The 23,692-nt window shown below is 32.5% G+C and overlaps 2 protein-coding genes across 2 annotated transcripts in view; both read right to left on the bottom strand.

Moving 5' to 3' along the window:
• LOC106126109 (probable cationic amino acid transporter) overlaps positions 1 to 10,051 on the bottom strand; it is a 35,050-nt gene extending 24,999 nt beyond the window's left edge. Inside the window, exon 1 of the mRNA XM_013323574.1 lies at positions 9,922 to 10,051. Coding sequence (XP_013179028.1) covers positions 9,922 to 10,051 — 130 coding nt within the window. The remainder of the gene's footprint in view (positions 1 to 9,921) is intronic.
• An 8,788-nt stretch (positions 10,052 to 18,839) lies between these two features.
• The window catches only part of LOC106126108 (uncharacterized), an 8,024-nt gene continuing 3,171 nt past the window's right edge, over positions 18,840 to 23,692 (bottom strand). Inside the window, exons 2-4 of the mRNA XM_013323573.1 lie at positions 20,057 to 20,220; positions 19,133 to 19,917; positions 18,840 to 18,964 (exon numbers count right to left, since the gene is read on the bottom strand). Coding sequence (XP_013179027.1) covers positions 18,840 to 18,964; positions 19,133 to 19,917; positions 20,057 to 20,205 — 1,059 coding nt within the window. The 5' untranslated portion in view covers positions 20,206 to 20,220. The remainder of the gene's footprint in view (positions 18,965 to 19,132; positions 19,918 to 20,056; positions 20,221 to 23,692) is intronic.

Here is a 23,692-nt window from a genome sequence, read left to right as displayed (position 1 = left end):
AACCTCCCTTACCTCCTGATTTGCTTGTAAACTAAAATTTCGAGGTTGTTGTGTGTAGGAAATATAATAAAAACCAGAAATTATTTAGATTGCATAGACTTCTACACCTTTTGCTTTCCTCGATTTTTTTTAAAGATACCACTCCGTTTTAGACCATTCATTTTATGAGTATGGTATAGTATGAAAACCAAACAATATCAACCGAAATCACCATAGAGACGTCATTTCTGTTGACTTTTTGTCAACTTGATGACGCATCATCTATTATCAAAATTGATATAGAAAGAATCAAATTGAATACATTTGCGAAACTATGGGGTACTATACTATTATCCTTTATCCACTCTGAGTTAACTTAAACTTTCATGTCAGCGAGCCCCGTGTCACTTTTTATCTATCGATGTGCCGCATTCGTTTAGTAGGTATTAATCAAACTTGTGGTTTCTCTTTTGGCGAAATTTATAATGCACGTCTTCACCGCATTAGTTAATTTTCTTTTCTTTCGTCTTAATATAATGTGGATGGCTGCAAATGTAGAGGAAGACCAAAGAAATTGTGGATGGATTGTGTAAAAGAGGATATGCGTAAAAAGGGGGGTGAATTCAGATTTGACGGCTAATAGAGATCTATGGACGAGTAGTACATACTGTGCCGAGCTTCCGTAGGGATAAGGGCACGTTGATGATTGATGACAATTTTTTTTTATTTTGTGTTGTATACGTGGCGATTAACATTTAATGTGTGTATTGGCACTACACAGTTCGGTAATACAAAAAGGTGTAATAAGATCGAACATTTTTTTTAAAAAGGTGTATTTACAAAGCTTTCGCTTCACGTATTAATATGATTATTTACGAAGTCAATGATTTCCTTCTATAAATCAATACAGAACGTGAACTAAAACGACAATCATCTTAAAATAATTTTCAAATAATAAGAAATAATTCAAGGCAAGTTGCGTGTATAATTAAGTTCAAATTTCATATCTCGCATGACCGATGGTTATTTCTCGCTCAATACGACTTGGAAACATTTAAACAGAGGGAGTTTAAAGTAGGCGACTCATTTCTAGCGTTGCTATGTAAATGTGATCGCTTAATACTGAGTTTATTATTAGGTTTTTACCCTTTTGAAAGTTCAAGAGATAAAACCTATTTTCATTGTTCCTTAAGTAATCTCACTAACATTATAAATACGAAAGTTTAGATCGATAGATGTTTATTACTTCATAATTCCAAAACGGCTGAACAAATCCGTCTAAAATTTAGATGTAAAAGATAGCTTGGAAGAACGCATACTTATCAAGTTTTAATAAATCCACGGAAACGAATTCGCGGGCCATAGCTAGTCATTAGTAAAAGTCAAAAGTTTCAATACAGACTCGCTTAAGAACGTAAGCTCAAACATGTTCAGATTTATTTTGCTAATAATTGAACATTTCTTTAGCAATTATCCACCCGAAATCACTAAGATGTTGCTGTTCTATGTTTGTGGATGATTCAGAGGTAGAGTTTTACATCATAATTAACACCGGGCGCCGGATTTGACAAGGTCGGATTAGCGAGTGTCTTATATATTACTTATTTGTCTATCATTTTATCTGTATTTTTATAAGTTATTATATATTTTTATTACCGTGTGTACTTTTATTGATGTTACAAAGAATACGATCATCCACAAAACAGGCATCCTAGCGCCATCTATGATTGGATTTTATTTATCCCTCAAAGTTTACACTATATCATTTTAATGTGGTAAATAACTCTTCTTTTTGAATTGTAAATATTAATTGGTAATTTTTTTTTGTTAATGGTGTATTGTAAGTTATATAATATTATTAAATAGTGCCATGCTGTTTCTGCTACTCGATACTAGATGTCGCATGTCGTAGACCGACGGCACATCGACGGTGCCAGGTTTAAAAGAAAAATTTTAAATTTAAATAAAATAATACATTATTGATCATATTGATCACTACCGATTATTATAAATCATCTCAGCTATTTATATATTTATTATATTGTACTTTCTTAGGCACTAACAATTTTATAATCTAGATATAAAAAGATCTATAAAAATATAATGTATCCGTTAAACATGCATTTTTTTAGTAGTTGTGAATGTTGTAGTGTCTCTGAAGCGAACGTTCAGGATTTAGGACCACCTCGATTCAGAGTGGTACCAATCATTATATTGTATATATATGCTTATTATTTTTAATAGTGCCATCTAGTATACACTGTCATACTATTAACAATCATTAATAAACGCGCCATCTAGATACCACAAAAAATACAAATTCTATGAACACCCCTAAAGATATGTAGTTCCTATTCAGTGAGCTAGATGTCGCTGTAAATCTTATGTTGAACTATTTACAACTACCTATATATTTATTAGTATTTTTGCGGTAATGTTACAAAGGTAGTATTGTACAATATGTATCAATATTGTACATTTTATGCCTACTTAATGCATTTTATAATTACTTTTTATGTACTTTAATTTAATTACTACAATTTTAGCCATAATGGATTTTTGTAGTTAGATATAAATTTTATAGAGTAGGTAGGCACATAACGTATCATCTGATGTTTTGGCATCCCATAGACTTCTACAATATTAAATTAATTCGAGTAATTGTTGCCTGCCTATTTTATACAGACAAGTTAAATAAAAAAGGATATTCCCATTTCCTACCTACCCTCTTTTCCAGAAAATCAACTTCCATTTCATTTAAAACTAAAAGGACTAAAGTCGTGTAGTGACAGTTTGCTGTACAAAATTCGTACTCTAGAATACTAGGTGACTCAGACGTTAAGCACTTGACTTGTAATCTGCAAGTCCTGGGTTCGAATCCCGGCATGTAAAAATACGTTTATCGATTTATATTTTATTTTATTTACTTACGACGAATGAGGACATCGTGATGCAACCTGTACATCTCCGAAGAAGTTCAAAGATATGAATTAAATTTAGCTAGCGTGGTTGACTATGGTTTAGTCACCCCTAACTTAGGGTATGCTTCAAGACCCTCAGTGAGGCCATTTAGAGAGCTGATGATGATTCCTACCAATTTTAATTTGATAGTACCTATTGTTTTCTTTATTTTCTTGTATAAAATCTTTGTGAATAAACAACTTTTTCCTGTTAGTTCAATTTAATTACAGAAAAATAATTTGTCTAATTAAGAAAGGCTCGTTAAAATAAAATAAACAAATTCTATGAAAACAAGGAAACTGATTTAAAAACAAAACATTTATTTTATTAAGATTTTTTGTAGGAATATTTGAATGAGAAAATTTTTCCTACAAAAAATCTACTGCTAACTTAAAATTATTTCTTTTGGTAACATGTTAATGTCATGGTAAAACTCCACTGTAGTAATACCTGTATATCGACATTATTGCCGTCCCTCTTATTCTCATTGAAATAAACAAAGATAGCAATATTGTTTGTTTACGTTAACGGAAATGTATCGACGACCTCAAAGAATAAAAGGTTATCTATAAAATCACTAGTTCCCAGCAGAGCTTTTTTCACGCGAAAATTCCAATAAAACTTCATTTGCCTTTTTTTCCCGGTTTAAAAATCGTTCAAATAGAGCAGAATGCATTTCCAAGTATCTGGCCATACGGTAGCGCTTTTAAAACTCGACGCCTTTTTACGGTCTTCTGTTGTATTTTGAGCACTGGGCGAACGGAACAAGAGTGATTTTAAATCGTTTATCTTTTGAGAGCCGCTAATACCGAGGTTTAACACAACGTTAAAATAGCGCCCGTGCGAACGAGTGCATTAAATTAAAATTGATAGACTATTCCTTTCAATAACTTTTACTAACTTTTTAACAACATTAGAGATGTGCTACTACTAATAAGAGCCATTTCTTTCCCATCCCTAAAGCGAACTCAACTAACAACAAAATTTACGTAACCGTCTCATTGCTCAAACACTTCAATAAAATGTTATTTCTCTGAATAAACTTAGACAACAACACATGATGAATTAATGAATCGGCAGAAACAGCTCCTTAAGAGGTTTTTATGAGAGTAACTCGAGGTGGTTCTTAAATTATTTTTATTTTAACAGATGGCGTTAGTAGTACTATTAGCTATATTATACGAATTCACTGAGCTTTGAACTTTATTGTCGCGTTCTTAACTGCGAATTTTTACTCGGTTTTTACACTTGCTTTGAAATACCAAAAGAGGTAGTTGAGTTGCGCTTAAACGTTACGCGTCCTTTAACAGCCTATTTGAAAACTTTTTTCCAACACATTTTAAAAATTAGACGATGTTAGTATGTATATACGTACGCGAGTATATTTTTGCACTTTATTGATTAAAAATATTGAGTTCTAAAAGTTGTACTGTATGTGGTCAGTATTTTCTGATTTAAGTCAGTCAAGGTAGATGGATAGATATTATATACCATATATTTAATGTTAAGAATTTTATATATAGCTATTTTTTTACTTTAATCTATGTAATCACATATATTTTTTGATTAATTAAATGTCACTTAATTTAATTTAAATAAATTTAATTTCATTAAATGTAATTTACTAAACATATTGTTATCTCTGTTTTGTTAAAAATAATGACAGGGATGACGATATGTTTTATGCAGAGTTTTTGGTTTCAGAAATTCACGGTATATCACAGTGTAGACGATTTCACCAGACATGTTGTTAATAAACAACTTTTTCATTTGCTCTGTGATAGTGATACAGAGTTATTTAGTGAGGTTCTAAGTATGAGCAAAATATTTTAATTGATCACTAATTGAATGTAAGGACGAGGGTAACTGATATTGTATGCAGTCGCAACAAAAAGAAATGTGTAATTAATTCCCGATTACATTACATTCTTATTAACATATTATATTTAAGAATTTTGCATATAATTTGGCAAGATCGGCGAGGCTACCAGAAGCCGATCGTGTCAGGACACTGAAATTAAGTTTAATCGCAGTAAGTTAGGGGGTCAGTTAAAAAAGAGGCCCCTTATCAGGTCCGCGCGAGCACGCATTACGCACTTACATAATGAAAGGGGGAAGCTAGGGCGTCGGAAGGGAGTGCAAGGGCCGCGCGGGGGGTCGTCATCTGCGTACACCCTGTCCGGCCGCCCTCGATCGATACCTATACGTGTGGACTTTATGTAAAAAGCCTCCTGCTCACCCGGAGGACGCCGACCATAAGTGTCGAGAAACGAGTCGCCCCCAGGGAGGAAGGCACGAAATATCTTCAATTTTCGAGAGAAAATTTACCAATGCGGGGGCGAAAGCCCGCGGCGGAAGGGCTGCCTCGCTTGGCCCGCTCGCCTCTGTCCGAAAAATTCAGCCCTTAATTGAATTTTACAGATTTGCGTTCAGAACACACTCGGCCACCTAGCAATGTTGATTGCGTTCTATAGCAATTTTTTGTCAAACAATGTACTACAGAGTCGACAATTTGTACCCTTCCAAAAACCGGATTATTATTGGACCAGTCGAACGAAATGAGTTTCATCAAAAAGGAATCGGAAAACGCATTAAAATTTGTAAGACTTAGCGAACTCAACCGAAATTATATAAAAGAGTGAAGAACTTTATTACAAAACAATGTTTTTCGTTTTGTTAATTAAAGCAAAACAACGGGTTTCTTGTAGCGAAGCGTAATCTACTTCTCAAATATTTTCCGATGAACATTGAATAAAAGCGGGGTGAAAGAAAAAGGGACAATAGTTACCGAGTAGCACCCTTCTTATTAGTGCGGTGCCCTTTAGGTCAGGACTCATTTGTCCCATGACGTCATTTCATTCAATCCCACAACTGTGTCAAAGGATTTCTCATTTTCAATAAAATAATATCTTGTCAAGTTATTAAAACAAATACCTTGTAGATTTTTATGAATAACATTGCATTAAAACTATCCCGAACATCTTACTTCTTACTAATGTTATGAATGTGAATGTTTGAATGGATGTATGGATGTATGGATGTATGGTGGCTGCATGAACGGGAAAATTTGTAATGGATGTAGAACATAGTCTGAAAAACCATATAGGCTACTAGTTATTAATTCCGTGTGGATTGAGTCGCGGGCGGCAGCTATTAAATGTAAATACTCTTTTTTGCTACAAAAGCGCTATGTACTCTGTTAAATAACAATAAGCAAACCAATGGTGTACGTTCTTACTTATAACTGTATTTAATTCAGAAAGTAAGCAAAATAAACCTTACTTACCTACAATTTACGAGTACAGCGATAGAAATAAAAAAAATCACAAATGGACTATAAATACGTCATGAATTTGAAATAAGCCAAAGATGTTCGGACCTATATCGCTTCAGCGCGTTTAACTTTCCATCTTATCTTCTATTTATATAAAATGTATTAACATGTACATTAAGCATGTGATAATGACTAATATGAAATCAAAACAAACTTAAAAACATCCTGTATGCTTTGTTTAAAAATCTTTATATGTTTAAAATTACCTAAGAATATATTATGTGTCCGGTGAAACCGTATTTGGGTTGTATGTAATATATATCCTAAGCATAAACAAACGTGATACTTCTAAGCTCATAAACTTTGTGTTCACGGTTGATATTAAACGATACAACCGAACTAACCACTGACAAACACTCGTACAAAAATTTATTATCATTCATATCCCCTCTATATAAAAGAAAAAAGAAAATTTGTTTGTGTTTTAACCTAAAGTATGGAATGACTGTGTCAAAGAGGATATGCGTAGGAAGGGGGTAGATTCGAATGATGGCTGATAGAGATGTATGGAGGAGTAGTACATACTGTGCCGACCCTCAATAGTGATTTGGACAGGTTGATGATAATGATATTTTAACCTTAAGTAAGAATACAATACGCATTTCTACAACTACCTATCGCCCGTGACTCCCTCCGTGTCGTATAAAAATATTAAATTAGTAGCACATATGTTATTCCAAGTTTTTAACCCTAATAAAATAATTATTGCCTTCGTAAACTAATTTTTAATTGTATTTAGTTAGTGTCTTGACTTAATTGTTTTAACTACTCAAATCTAATCAAATTTAATTAGTTTGATTATTTAGACTTTTGATATTATTTTGATTTCGGTAAGTATAGCATACCGGTGTCAGTTCAGCTGTCTGAATTATAAATAAAATATGTAATTATTGTTCTAAACTGATAGCCTAAATATTTCAAAAATTACTACTTAGACTACAAAATTAAAATAATTTTAGATAATAAAGTTTTTTTCAAGTGGGCGATACTTAAAATCAAATTTCATAAACATAATATGAAGACAGAGTAAAAATTAATACTGGCACTAGCTGTCACCGCGACTCTGTCCTCGCGGAATAAGAAAAAAACTTAACATGTGGCTTATGTGTGCTTTATTTTATAAGAGAAGGAGGCAAACGAGCGGCGGGAACACCGAGGTGATCAACGACACCCATGGACATATACAACTCCAGAGGAACTGCAGATGCGTTGCTTCCAGACTATATCTATATCTATGCAAAATTTCTGTGTGATTCGTTGAGTCGTTCCGGAAATACGTTCAAACCAACATCCATCCATCCATCCATCCGTAAGGTAATATTATTAACGAGTAAACATAGAAGCTCAGGTATTTTTAATAGCCGATCTTACGTAAGACGTACATATACAAGAAATCATGTATGATATGGAAAATTTACATTTCTATATCAGTAAATATACTAAGTCTTTATGTAACTCACTTTTAATTTTAGTCCTATTCATGAACAAGAATTAATTAACCTTTTTAAACACTTTTCACTTTTGCGCAAGTTGAAATGTTTTACAGCTTCTTAACCTTTAAAATTGTGAAATCAGGTATTCATAAAATTTTCCTGTGCGTACGACATTACAATAGTCGATTCTAAATCGAGAACAACAATAGTGTACCTTTTTAAGACTTTCTAAAAGTTACATTTTCCTCACAAAGTACGAGAAACCTTACAGATGTTGTTTGCCATATTCCAATGCCGTTCGGTGGGCTGAGGTAAACTCCTTGAAACTTCATTCAATAACATCTAACTCCTTAAAACATTGAATTTGCTTGGCTTTGCTTGGTATACCATGTTTTCCAAACCTTGATACACCCCATAAAACGTCGCGCAAACTATATTTGACGTTGAAAAAGCGACGTCGTAAACCATTAGTAAAACTTTTAAAATTAATAGTTATAAGAACTGCAGCTGTGTAGGTACTTTTGCTTGCTGTAACACTAACGTACCGGTGATTCCAAGAAATGTTGACTTTAGTTTTTGTATGACTTGTCAAAATATTATAATTGCTGTTGCTTACACATTTTCGAACTGTAAGGAGAGTAAACAAACTTCCTGAATAATGTATTGACGAAACTGTTTTCATGTTCGCAAAAGATAACCTCAATAGAAGTGGAGGAAAATAAAAGTGACATTATATTTGAATTTGAATTATAAAATAATACATTTTATCTCTTTCCATTTAACGTCCACTCTTTGTAACGTCGCAAAATGTTTGGTCCCTAAGGAAACGTTGTATATAGTTTTACTACTCTTAAGTTCTAATATTATTTCTATTTCAAGTATCTAATGACTGTCATTCAAATCATCATTAATCATCATTAAAATTTAATAAAAAAATATCAAAAAACGTTGCTTAGATTACTTATTAAAATGTTGTGACGTAATAGTCTGCTATTTCACGTAGTATTTGAAAACAACTGCATATATGTTCATTAGTTTTCTCTTGAAATGTTCAATAGAAACATAGAAAATGTAAAATAACGATATATAATATCGAAACTGATTTAAGCCAATCTCGTTGAAGAAATTGAGAGTGTTCCTATATTGAGCCAACACACGAGCCTTACAAAATGTATTCAGCGTCGCCGTTGGAAACCTATTTCGACTGCCCTACCTACCAATACGTAGGGCGGGCAGTTATAGCCCGAGCACATGTAAAATAGCTCTCTTCGACACTGCAGTATGCTCTACTTATTTAATTTGAAACAATTCAATTTTCAAATTGTGTCATCTTTCATTTGGCTAATTTGACTGATCGCAAATATAAAGGGATTAAAAGAATTGCTCAAAAATAGTCAAACCAAGATTCGAACATTATATTTTTTTCAATTTGCATTTGGACAACAGTATTATATGTCAAGCACATCAATGTGTGAAAATTATACAGTTGGACATAAGGTTCAATTGAAGTGGTTTTATTTCTTAATCAATTATCCTTGCATAGTTATCCTTCCATTCAAAATTTAACAAAGATTATTTTGAAGTCGATGTAATTAAAAATGTTTAATTATCTATTTGTGTTCGAATGTATGTATTTACTTTTGTAATCATTAATATTTTCTTTTTGTGAATCCAGCACACATTGCAAGGGCTCGATGACTGAAGTAAAACATCAATTGTGGCTGCTAATGTCTATTATTAGGAGTTGTCGTATATGATGGCTATACATAAACAACAACATAAGAAACATAAAGTATAAAAGCTACATTTTGTACTAGTAGTCAACTGTAGTCATTTCGTAGTGATTTCCGCAATCGACTTATTGTTTCTATATTTCCCAGACTACAGTTTTTTTTTTGTGACTGAATTGCCACTGTTTGCCTTGAGGAGGCATTTACAGCTTCACCGGGCTTGATCCAGACTATAGTGTCCCAAAACTATCTCAAACGGAAATAGTAGAGGTCTTTACAAATACCTGGCTTATCTTTCATTAAAATCATTTACATATCACTTTTTATGTTTCAAATATAGTTGATGGTTAAAAATTAAATTAATTTTTTTTTAAAGTAGAGCATTTTTCCGCGCACAGAGGTTACAAGCTGGGTACCGGGGGCTACTTCTCCGTTATATCTGCCCGTCCAAGATACATGCCTCGCATAGGCGCACTCGTGTTACCGGCAGCGTCCTGGCCAGCGGGGGCCGCGGGTGGATTGCGAGGATCGAGCGGGGCGCGGGAGGAGACTGCCCGTTGCCCCGCGCCGCCCCCCAATGATGGCCCCGCCACCCCGCGGCCACCCTGCGTCATCTAGTGCGGCGACTACTCAGCTAGGGTTAATTCTAAACTACTTCATACTATTTAAATATTTTAAAAAGTTTTATTTTATATATTTTTACCGGAAAATAAAAGAAGATAATTTAGATTCACACAACAGTTAGGGCTTACATAATTAACAAACATTTTATATGACATTCAATAAAAGTACAAGTATCCTTATAAAATGGTTATACATAAAGTATAATTTCGTACGAATCGAATATTTTTAAATAATAGAAATTACTATTTACTCATTTAATTCTGTATTTCACTATGTTTAGAAAAATCATTGTCTGATGGTTAAGAAAAGCATCTAAGTTTTAGAGGTTATTATGATACTGCTAAACGAACGTTATTGACCATAGCCCTAATTAATTATGATTAGCTATTGCAGATAATATAATTTAGATTAGCGAATTATCTATCAATGACATCCTGACCAATCAAATTAATTGACCTGTTGGGTACTTACAGATATTCAATAATACGACAAACGTGGAAAACAATAAGTAAAGTAGAAAGATATGTAGATAAAACAAACATTATTTGTGTTTCAAATTTAGCCTCCATTTATGATTCAATTATAAGATATATAGTGATGTCTTAGAAAATTAATATTTTTTAAATAATTTAAAATATAATGCAGCTGTGCGTGTTTGTTTGTTTCTTGGCAGCCCTGAATGTCCAGCCCGCAGCCCTGATTCTGTAGAACAGAGAACGGCGGCGTGCGTGCCTGGTTCGCTGTAAACAGCCTACCCGCGTACGTATGTAGGGCGGTTGGACGTCCCTAAGTCCCCCCAGAGAAAGGGGTGCCCCCGCTTCTTCCTTGTTCCTCCTTGTGCAAATTCCCCTGGCGATGGAAATGTGCTCCGCCACATTTTATACAATTTCTAGTCGGTGCGTTCCAAACTTTACTCGTGTCCACATTCAGCCTTATTAAATTGCTTAATTCTCACGTAGTCGTGTCGGCATCGGCGAAGCTAAAGATTAAGGCGCCCTATGAATGGTTTGCGTAAGTTATTAAGGTTGTTTGTTGTGAACAATTTTCCCGGCCGTTGACTTCTTGTTTCATTCACTACGCGCTAACTCGTCCATTCTTACGAGCTGCGGACCATCATTAGTAAGATACGCCATCATTATATACATCATTTTATTACACGGTAATTTTATTTTCGCTATTTCATTTTTAGTTTTACCGCATACTTTTCTAGAGTTCGAGGTTGCGAAATAAAAATACGATATAAGTATAATAAATACACAATGTAACAACTTATTATCAAATATAATATAATAACGTACCCTTTACATTTTTTTTCTATTATTAAAAAATCTGAATAATTATCTAGTCCTCTTACTCTAATTTAATGGCTTTTTATCTGTTTAAATATTATAGAAAATGATAACGTTTTAAAATTCCTATTGCATCAAGTTAGATAAGTTATTAAGTTTCTCTAAAGAGGTATGTTTTTGGTTTTGATCAAAAAAAATATTGAGGCTAAAGGGACGTTATAAATTTAAATGTTAGCACAATGTTCATAACTCTGTTTTACTTCATCGATCCTGCTGCAGCAATTTAAACCTTGGGGATCAACCATTAGGTTGACTGTCTATTGACAAGATATGCCAAAAACACTTCTCGTAAATATCTTCGAGGCACTGGCGACCAACCCTGTATTACATAAGATACATCTATAAAATATAAATCGACACTTGAATAAATAAACTTCTGAAACCTATAGAGTTAGACAAAAATCACAGATTGGTCTAGTTAAACCATTTGCGTTTATACATTTACTTAACATTCTAGCCTAACGAAAAAGTTTCATTTAAAAAAATAGTATAATAACAAAAAACTAATATTGGATTATGAATTTCGTTTCCATTGTTCTTAAAAGTACATTCAAGAAGTTATCTATAGGTTTAAAAAAATTACATCTTACTAATATTATTATTGCGAAAGTTTGGATGGATGGATTTTTGTAACAGAGTATATCCGGAGCCGCTCAACAGATCTTGATGAAATTTGACACATATGTAGAATATAGTCTAGAAGAACTCAAAGGCTACTAATTAAGTTTTTTTTTAATTCATTCGCGAACGGAGTCGTAGATGACAGCCATTTTTTTCAATAAATCCAAAAAACCTTACGATGGGATAGACTCGTGAATGTTAACAGAATTATAAGGAAGTCCTAACAAGATTCATTGAGACATCAGACATCATACCGCTCCTATCTTGACTTCTGTCAAAAACCCAAACATTAATTTTCCTTCTCACCTATTCCTAAGCGATAGACGATTTACTCTTGTGCATAATAATATTTTGAATGTAGTAGCATCGTATCCGAACAGGCTGATGTTGTTTTATTTTGTAATAGATGGCGCTAGTAGTAAGTACCGAAGAAATGGTTAATACGAAAGAGTAAAATTAAAGTATGATAAGTCATCCTTATAAACATTTATTGGTTGAAATAATTTGCCCTTTAAAAATATTTCACAAGCCGTGTAGGTTTTGAAGATTTAATTACATTTCGAATATCAGATAACACAATATTAATAACATTTGAACTAATCTGAGTACAAATTTATTGATTATTATAATCCCGGATGGTATATAAATAAGTAATTAATAATGCTACAAACATTTCATTGGGCGTTCTCATTATATTAAATTCCTCGGAAATATTTAATTAATCCTTTTCAGAAGGCTTCCGAAACGATTTGACTTAACAATAGCTAAATTCAGTTAGCACTATCAGAGGTCATAGCGGTCGTTGTTGGAATACTTGTCATGTACAGAATTGCTGGGCTTTTAATTAAAGCTCAAGTAATTTAGAGGGCCAGGGGGTATCTAACGGTGGCTCGACGCGTGGCGATGTATAAGGCATAGTACTCTGCATACTCATTTGGAAATGGTTAAACAGAGGTAGCTAGGGTGGGAAGGGTGGCGCTGGGCGATGGTTAGTTCTCTGCTACATATAAATTAATAACGTACCCGCTGTAGCTCCCACTAGATATAGAACGCATGTCTGTAAACTCTGTACCGGGTATACAGCGTGTTCAAACATTACAGTTGTCTTGAAAAACAATTAAGATTCATAAATAATTTTTTTTAATTTATTTTTGCCTTTAATTTAATAAATAGAGTCTAATCAGCCAAATACATTGAATAAAAATATAGAAGGTTGTTAGCTTATGTTTCGTTATAAAGTATGAATTATGATTCTAACTATACAACTCATATCTATAAGTATAGTATATAATCTCTAAAACTTGATATTTTTCTACTATAGATATTAGTATTTTAGTAAAATACCCAATTAGTCAGAAAATCCAACTTAGCATGAACCCAATTAGAAAGGAGTTAATTAGAATAAAAAATAGTATTTAAATTATTCCTTTTTCTTCTTCGTAGATATAATCCTAATTTAGTCAGATTAACAAAATGAAGTTTTTTAACCGGCTTAAGCACAAAGGTTTTAAAATGTATTTATTTAAATCAATCTTTTAAAACGCAGTTTAAATATTGTTTGTATTACCTTTAAGTCGAAAAGACACATTTTTGAATACTTATAAAAAAATTGTGTGTACGAATATTACTCTAGGTTTCCCCAGTCCAGGTATGAAAAAACAGAGAAAACAATTTGGAATTGTAATACAAAAAAAATTAACTCTTGTTACACGTAATTCTTTTACATTTATTAGAAACGTCTTAGTAGGAAAATACTTAAAAATTTTAAATTAAATTTTATTTTATAAATTCCGCCCTTAACATCATACTGTATAACTAAGATGTGAGATGTAAAATTTGAACGGAGCACAAGGCACACCTATTATGAAATTTGTTCACACAAGCAAACTGATCGTACACACACAAACTCACACAAAGGAGAGGTACTCGGACTTAGGCGGCTATTGAGGGTGGGTGCGATCCGAATACTTGCGACGCTGGGCCGGCTTAAATTCTCGTATTAATAATATGTATCCTCTGAGCTGGATTTCTGTACGCCTATGCCCGACGTAATTATGTTCCCGTTACAATAACATTTTTAATCGAAAATCTTGCCACATATTATAAAATGTTGCGTTGTATATTTCTTCGATTCAAAATAGATTTCCGTTCGGGCTAAAAATAAATGGAGTGTTTATTAACTTTTACTGAATAAGTCCATAAACAAATATTAAGGTTTGGAAGTCTAATCGTGTGTTTTTGAGACCAAAAACCCTTTTTAAAACATATTGCTATGTATGTTTTGTCAAAGATATCACAGCGATGGCGATATTTTTTATTCAGAGATTTTGGTGTCAGCAACCAACAGTAAACAGTTCATCTCAAAAGGAAAATAAATATACTAGTAGTAGTAGTAAGTGATAGGTGAAGTAAATTTCCATACTGAATACACACATTAGGTAAAATATTGATGCAGACATTGAGTTTATTCGATATTACATTTTAAAGTATTGCGTTAAGGCTTATTTTGTAACAACAACCCCTTTGTAGTAAACATGTGCAGAAAATTCCATTTTAAAACTTGGATGTTCAAAAACTCTACCGCGATTTTTGCAGTCGCGTCTAAATTAAGAAATTTACGTTAATAATTAATCGCCGCAAAAAGGATTGTCAGCCGCGTTTGGACAGTGTACCAACCCAATGCTTAAATTGAAAAGGGTAGATCTCTGTTTAAAAATTCAACGAATGACTAAACTCTTGCTATAATATGTCTCTGGTCGTAGCTTGTCACCAATGGCGTAGTATGTTATGTTATCTTTTCACTAATATTCACTTAAATCCCAAATCATGTAACCGTTGGTTTGTGAGACCAAAATATCTGGGAAAAAGGAGGATTTTTGTGTCAGAAAGCCACGATAATTTGACACAATCTCTTTTAACCACATTTAAAGTCTGAATTAGAATACCGTTAATTAGTAATGTGTACTAAAACATATTATCTCGATTTAATCAAAAAAGTTTCACTATTATTTTTTACTGAAAACAGGGCAAAATATAGTGTCATCAAAAAAATAACACACTTGACACAACTTTTTTTGTACACTGATTAATAATTTTTCAATGTTTACGAAACTCTAAGACTATACTTACAAATAGCTGTAACCCGCAACACCGTCCAAGCGGAACTTAAATAAACATGATTAGTAGCCTATGTGTTTGTTCTACAACTATGTCAAATTTCAGCAACATCCATGAAGCTGTTCTGGATATAACTTCTAACAAACATCCATCTATACATCTAAATATTCTCTATTATAATATTAATAAGAAGTAGGATGTGTTATATCCAACATTAGTTTAAAATGCAGCCAAAAGATGGCGCTTTTCATACTTCAGATACAAAGTCAGGCGGTTTTTTTTAAGTGTTTGTATGTCTCGGCAGTGGAAATCCACGGTTATAGTATAGATTTACACGGTGAAAATTATAGTATACCCATGATGTAATTTTTGGATACTATAAAAATTATTTTATTTTAATTTTACATTAGCCAAAGTTCCACTGATATCGAATTTCGAAAATCAATAAAAAAACAACCGAAGTAAAATAAATAATCTACTATAAACATTTTACATCATATAGAATTTTGTATAAATGTTTGATAATACTACTAGGTAAAGGTTGGAACGAGAAAAGGTAAGCTAGACCGTATACATAAGGAATAAAGTTCAATTTTGGTTAATAATTTAAAAGGTTATTTTAATGTTTGTTTTGTGTTGAAAGACTTTTAAAGTACACATCTTGTCAAAGAAATCGTATAACGGAGGCAATTTCAGTATTTTATGATAGAGTATATTTAAGTTACCATTTTCTATTCACTGATCAGGTCAATTTTCGTATGAGGTTTCTATTGTTGCGAAGATAATAAAGTAATAGGCTAGACAGACGATGCCATAAAAGAAAAAGAATAAAGTTTAGCAAATTAAAACTATTGAATACATCTTTTTAATTTTATAAAATCAGTAGGTTACTGCTTCCAAGGCAGGTTTGCTTTGCGGAGCCTGTTCGAATCCATTTACTGCTCTAAATTATGCGTAAAACGTCCATTTGACGCTCACCCCTCTTCCCTCTTATCGCTTGGACAGAAACGGACGGGGAGCCTCGGGCGGGGGTGCCGGACTAGGGCAAATTTTGGGGGGTTTACAACCCCCCCAAGTAAGGGTGGTCCGAAGTCCACCTCACCCTTTAGCTACCCTGAAGTTCCATCTCTCACACCTATAAATTCGGCACACACATTTCACCCCATCGGGCGGGGTGGCAGAGGCGCACCAATCCTTTCGCAGAAGCTCTGTCACATTCGCTAGGCCGCCAGTGACCTCAACTACAAATTAATATTCAGAAATGTTGCCGTTCCGATCGTTAATCATTACTGGTTCTGGTCTTGATCCCAACACATTCGGTAGACAGACTCGTAGCATCCACTCAAAACTAAATTCAACGATAAATCTGTAAAATAACCATGGGACAAGCAAAGAAATTAACCCCTAACAAATAACAAGACTCCGAGAAGTAGAAAACTCTAAAATATTTAGTAAAGATCATGTCATAATGAAATACACAAAACAGTTGTCTATAATATTCAATTAATGACTATTATTACAACTTTAGGTCCATAAATAATATTAAAATATGATTACGAATCCGATAACCAGTATGAAATATCATCCACAGCAATTTAATGTTCGTAGTTTAAATTCAATAGCACGCAAACTTTGCGATGACACGTAATTAAGTTATAATTTTTTGTACCAACTTTATCGTTTCAATAAAGCTTATATTTTTTCCGCTTTTTAACGAAAACGAATTAATGCAAGCTTAACGGTTGAATAGTGAAAGAAATCCTTTAAGAAGTAAAGCAGCCAAAAGTATAAAGTACGAATTATCTTTTATTTTTCATATTTTTTTAGTCTTCCTTAAATTATGATTTTAATAACATAACTAAAACTTATTTTAGACAAAGTCATAAGTAACAGATTTCAATCACTACCCGTTAGTTTCGAGACCACAATCTCTGCATAAAACATATCGTCATCTCTGTCTTTTATCTTTGACAAAACTGAGTTATCAATATGTTTTAACGGGAATTTTGATCCACAGTAAGTTTTTTATATAGGAACTGATAACTTGATAAAAAAAGGAATCATTTCACAATAGTGCCTGTTTATCACAATCAAAAGCAGCGCCTCTCGGGAAAATTATTCAAATATAGATGGCGCTGTATGCTGTTTCAGAATACACAAATGACGTCAGAATGTTTGCAGTAACCTCTGCAGCTTGAACTCATCTACGTTGCACGACTAACAAAGTTACAAAATGTTTAAAAAAATTGGCAACTGACAGCAAAGTATGTAAATAAACTAAGTATCCTCAACCTAATGCCTAATATGCTTGACCGATGTTGAAGAACGAGTAGATATACATAATAATTATATTTTTTTATATCTTTCATAAAAAACAGAAACATTGGATTTCAATTTATTTAATTCAAAGGTTGCAAATCATTAAAAACCATTTACCTATTTGTTAAAATTAAAAGCAACCAACTAGGCAACAGTTTTATTAAGTAACTAGCTGTCACCCGTAATTCCGTCCGCGTGGATATATAAAAAACTTAATATATATATGACGGCGGAGGTGGGTTGCCGCTTGCAGAGGGGTTCATGGTGCACTTTCCAATCTTCAAATTACAATTATAATAACGTAGGTAACGCGCGATGGTTCAATGTCCGTTCCAGTCGGCAGCGACAGGAGAAGTGCTCTGCTGCCGTGCCTCGGCTGGTAAGGTGTTGACCCATCGAACGCCGACAGACGGCGCTGGCGTCACTTTCCGTAGTTAACTCAACTGCCGCAGTGGCGCTAGTGTTGCGTTGATTACGACATATATATAAGTTAAATAAAAGCACCTCTTCAAAGCATAAATTCCAAACAAAAAAAATGAATAAATAGTATCCTATATCCGTCTCCTGGCTCTAAGCTACCACCTCACCAATTTTCAACCATATCGGTAAAGTCGTTCTTGAGTTATAAATAGTGTAACCAACACGACGTTCTTTTATATATATATATATATATAATAATCTCTTATGTTTGGTCATTTATATGACATTTTGTAGACGAAATATCTAAGTGGGTGGTCCTGTATAAATGAGTAGTGTCGCGATTGATTGTTTTTTTCATTAGTCTTTAATAAAGCTTTCGTATAATATTCGACAAAAGACATATTAAAAAAGAAAAAAAAAACAAGTTGGAATAATATATTAAATTATATCATGCAATTTATCAGCAATTTAAGAATACATTGTAGGTGTAATCATTTTGTAATAGAAACTAAATGCACAGGAGATTGATTACAAATTTTTTTGTGATCCAAATTGGAGATTAAATGTTTTCTGAACAAAATAGATTGTGCGGACCGTCGCTCTAAATCATTGGGTACGTGAAAAGTTTACGCTTAATTTTTTCTACTTTCAGCCTAAGATTCTCAAATTTTACGAAAGTAAGGTGAACCTTGTACTATCTTGAACAGCAGTTGTAACTGAGTGACACGGTGTAAATATTTCTGTTATATGTAAAATGAACCAAAATAGCTCATCATAATATAGATTTCATATTTAACACTTATACAATCTAAAAATTTTGAAATATTTTCCATTCGTAGTAGTACAAATAAAAATTAAATACGTAGTGTATTGTAAAGAATGCATTTTGTTCAACTCATTTCAAATAAGTCATATTTTTATTTACTTCAGAGAATTACAACAAAACCAATAATTAATGTTTATAAAAGTTTGAGAAGCCCTTGTTAACAATAAGGGTGGCGCCAGAGGGTCGCCAGATTTGTTCGCAGGTACCCCATTGCTTTTCGACAAAGGTAACAATGTCATTTAATTCAAAAACTAAAATAAATTATATAATTAATAATCCAATATTGGACACATTTTAAGTTAAAAAAAAATTAAACATATTAACTTCGGACACTATTGACTTGTTAGACTTTTATCTGTTTGAATATTTTGAACGATCAGCTAATCTAAATGTTTTGCAAAGTAGGGTAACATTTGTACCGCCTGAGACGTTTTCATCTAGAGCTTTCACGGATTTAGTTAACAAATATTTACTATTATAGTGTTTCCTTCTTATATTATCATCGTCACTTCTTGTGTCTAGTAAATGTATTTGATTTCTGTTGTTCTGTTTATTATAGTCTTCGGTATTTGAGTTAGAACTATAGTTACAAACTAAGTCGACTCTTATAACTTGAACTGTTTCAGGACTTTCAGATTTTGATATTGTAATGCTTTTCCTTTTTCCATTTTTATGAAATGCTATTTTTGGATTATCTTCCTTAGTATTATTAATTACATCTTCATTTTTCTGCGTTTTGTTGTTAAGTTCCGAATTATTATTCAATTCTTCCTCTAACTTACTACTTGTTTTATCTTGTTTTATTTCTTCGAATGTATTGGAATCGACTTGTATTGATTTATTTCGCTTAAGATTTTTATCGAAATTTTGATTTGATACGCTAGACTCAGCTGAAGATGACCTTGAACGGGCATTATTACTGAAGTATTTGGAATAATCGAGGTAATAGGACGTGAGTTCAGACGCCGCATCAACGTTATAGTTTCCCATATTTCTATCAATAACTTGCTTTACAAACATTCTGTGTTTTTGTCCACTGTTTAATGTTTTATATTTAAAACTTGTACGCTGTCTTTTACTCTGCTGTGATTCACCTTTGAATTGTAAGGTTTGTACTGTTAGAAACATATCGCTTACATCGTGATGATTTACACTGGGCATAATTCGATTGACGTTGCTCTTCTCGTATTCAGTACCATGACATCTGTTATATAAATTAAATTAGGCATAATTAATATATTAAATATATAAAATAAAGGGAGAATAATATCTTAGGCCTAAGTATCAAAATTTATTACTAAACTACTAAACACAACAATTTGCTGTAATAGTAAAATGGTTACCTTTCGGCTTCATATGTCCATCTATTGTTTTCTTCAAATTGTGGATCCACTAAACGTTTTTGGCAATACCTCCTAGGCTTGTCGTGTCGTGGTTCAGATTTTGGTCTAGATCGAATTCTTTCTTGCAAATGCAGTTTAGCGCAATTCATTATTATTAATTATATCTGAAATAGAAAGCATCATCAGCTAGCAATTCGACAAACATTTATTTCACTTACTATTTTGGTGTATTGCTACGTAAGTTAGCATCTAATATTAGGATAATCACCCTCAACTTAGGGTAGGCTCCAAACTCATCGGTGGGGACGTATAGTGAGCTGATTATGATGATGTTTAAGATAATAAGAAAGACATCCTAACTATATAAGTTTTGAAATTATGTATTAATTTGAACTAGACATTAAACATTTTTATTAATTCTAGCGGTTTATTAAACTTCGTTAAATGTTAATTCTTTATTTATATAAATTATATGTACTAGCAATAATTTATTTTTTAAATGCTTTGTTAAAAAGACATCCGACAAAATTAGCAATTACTCGATGCCATTTCGGTAACGCTCTGTTGTTCCTGCCAATGCACTATTGTTTGAAATCTTTTCATCCTGGAAGCAATTAAGTCAAAAGAAACTTCTATATACCCTGCCCTTTCGTACAACACTAAATGTTCACGGATTAGAGCGAGACGGCCTAAAATATTTTTTTTAAACTATTGATAGAGGCACTACAATGCCGGCAGGATGGTGTATTTGATCTAACAACGTAGCGGTCCACATGTTCTTGGGAATCGCTTCACCAACGGTGCAAAAAATGTTTTTCTATTCGTTTGCATTGGTACAAACGTACTTGATACTTGTGAGTTCAGTGCATTGTCTCATGGCAATATATTTAAATATCAGGCGAATAATTTATTATATGTATTCTTTTTTTCAAATAATACACATGGCTTTCGAAAAATAATAAATATTTAATTTACACATATACATGTGTTGCGGTCAAATAAATTAATATTTATTTTTCATTTATGAAATAATACATACTAATAATAATATACACACATAACGACATACTACTATGTCATTATATTTTTTCAATAATTTTTGATTTGCGGAAAGAAAAAAGTTATGCCATCTAATTACTATTTGAAAAAAATATTTTGTTTTCAATATAATTACTATAAATACAGACCGCGTTTTCTTACTGAACTAAACTTTTAGTCGAGTCAAATGTCAACCTGTCACGCGATTGCGTACATTTATTCAATTTCCAACTGTTTTATGTCTACCAATACGATACCGTGGAAAATGTTCTATTAAAAATAATTAAGCATAAACAACATGATAAATTAATAGATGTCTCTTCTAATAAAGTTAAAATAATTTATCTTACAAATATAATTGTAAATTAAAACGATAAAACTTAAAGCATGTAAAAGATTTAAATGTTTCAAGAATATTTGGTCCTTGTATGAAATTCTCGCACACATCTGCACAATAATAGGCACAGCTGTTATATGAATAGAAAGACACGCACACTTGTATACTGTCCTGGTGCATCCAGTGCACACGGACATCTTTCCTCACAAAAAAACGCATTATTATTATCCTGGAACGAGGACATCGATCCTGTTCAAAGCAATTTCAACCGTATTTAAAAACATCAAAAGAGATTCCAGATAAAAGTGGACTAACTGTAGAATATTATATTAACTGACTTCTTTTTAAACGGATTTCTAATTTAGATCTTAATGCTAATGGAAGAAAATATATTATCGTGTGAAAGTGTTATGAATGGAATTCGAGTTTCATAATGTTGAAAAAACTATCTCTCGCAAGGCGCCAAATGCGCCTTGCACTACGCCTACGAGTTCGAGTGAATTTTGTTAACTTGTACGGACGTGACTTTGAACATCCACAAGTTATTATTGAACATACGCACGTGGTCATTTACATTATTAAAGCACGCAAAATAAATAATAATAAATTATTTTATATTATATTTAGGCAAATAACTTGCTAAAGCTTACCACGGATGTTTATAATCGCGTTATTCTCCAAATGAATTTTAGTTAAAGTCTGCTTAGAAATACTTTTTGAAACAATGGTTTTGTCAATTCTATAGTTGTTTTTGTAAACGACTGTCCCTTTAAAATAAAAGGAAATAAGACAATGAAGCTTTTTACGATTTTAATAACGATTATGTTAGAAAAACTTTTCAGTCAGAAGTTTTTAACTTAAAACAACAAATCCATCAAAGCCAAGAATTTGTCAGATTTTATGGGTATCACATTTCGATATCTGTTTTTGTGTGAATTATTACTGCTAAATTGTTTCAAATATTTGACATCGTACTATCAACCTGTAACTGTAATATTAAAAATCCTGCTCTCAATAAAAACCCGTCAAACTAGTTGACCATGACCATACAACCTGACAGTGGGTCAATTTTAACAAAAGAGGGTCACTATTCAAGATCGATTACACTACCGAATCATAATATGTTACCATTTGAGTCAGTATTACCATTACAATAGTGACCCTTTGCGACTACTAGTTTTCTTTACACCCACATTTCCACATCCGATAGTGGATTTAAAAGGAAAATAACATAAATTAAGTTGTCTGGTAAAAATAAGTCAGTTAATAAAAAAACTAGAAGAAGTTAAAAATCAATGACTGAATCTTTATAATAATTTTATTTAAATTAATTACAAAATGTTTATTTTAATCCAAGGATTCGTTCCCATAGAATTTAGTGTACTTGTATCAAATTGACAGTATTCTTCCTGACATCGCATGAAAGTCGGTTATCGATTTTTTTTCATTACACAACCCTTGTGCACCGACTGCATTCAAGACCCCTTTGCTCTAAAATCTATCACAGACCAGACAAAGCCGGGTGCGCGAATATGTAGCAGCGAGTAAATAAAGGGATGATATATTATGAAAGCTGATGTGATTAAAAAAACCATTTCCCTTTGCGATGTCAAGGTGCGTTCTTCTTAGTGTTGTTCTGATTTAGATATTTATCGATACTTTTTTCGTTATCTTGACTTACGTTATTGCTCAATAACGTGTTAGAAAAAGATTAAATATTTGCTGTATAACGAGATGACATTTTTTTTATTTTCATTATTTTTTCTATATATTATTTTTAGATAAATTATCGTACCAATATTTGTCACCTCACCTTCTAAATATTGTAAAATTGTTTTTAGTTCAATCATTATTGCTTTTTTAAATACGATGAAAAGTTATTCCTCCCCCCCCTCCCTTTTTAAAAAGTAAAGATTATGGTGTAGTATTTTAAGTAATTAAAATAAATTTTCATAACTACATGTCGATAACTATAAATGGGTTACATCCCTTAGAACTCTCAGGTGAACGTAATCATTGTGGGAACCGTTACGTCTATCTCTTTCAAAAACTATATCCATCCCTATCGGAATTTGTTCGCTAGACAATCTATGCTTGAATGTAATAAATGGTTCAAAGGAAACGTTTCATCGGTAATGTATTTGTTTGAAATGATACCACATCAATTTTGAAATAATAAGAATTGTATTTACAATTTTGGCTTAGATTTAAAGAAAAAAAATATCATTTATTTTAATGTTTTTTATTTCGCAATCAGCGGG

The sequence above is a fragment of the Papilio xuthus genome, unplaced genomic scaffold (assembly GCF_000836235.2).
Source record: "Papilio xuthus unplaced genomic scaffold, Pxut_1.1 DF825017.1, whole genome shotgun sequence".
In the NCBI taxonomy this organism is placed as follows: domain Eukaryota; kingdom Metazoa; phylum Arthropoda; class Insecta; order Lepidoptera; family Papilionidae; genus Papilio; species Papilio xuthus.
Note: the sequence above shows the minus strand (reverse complement) of the source record. Positions and strands in the feature narration are given on the sequence as shown.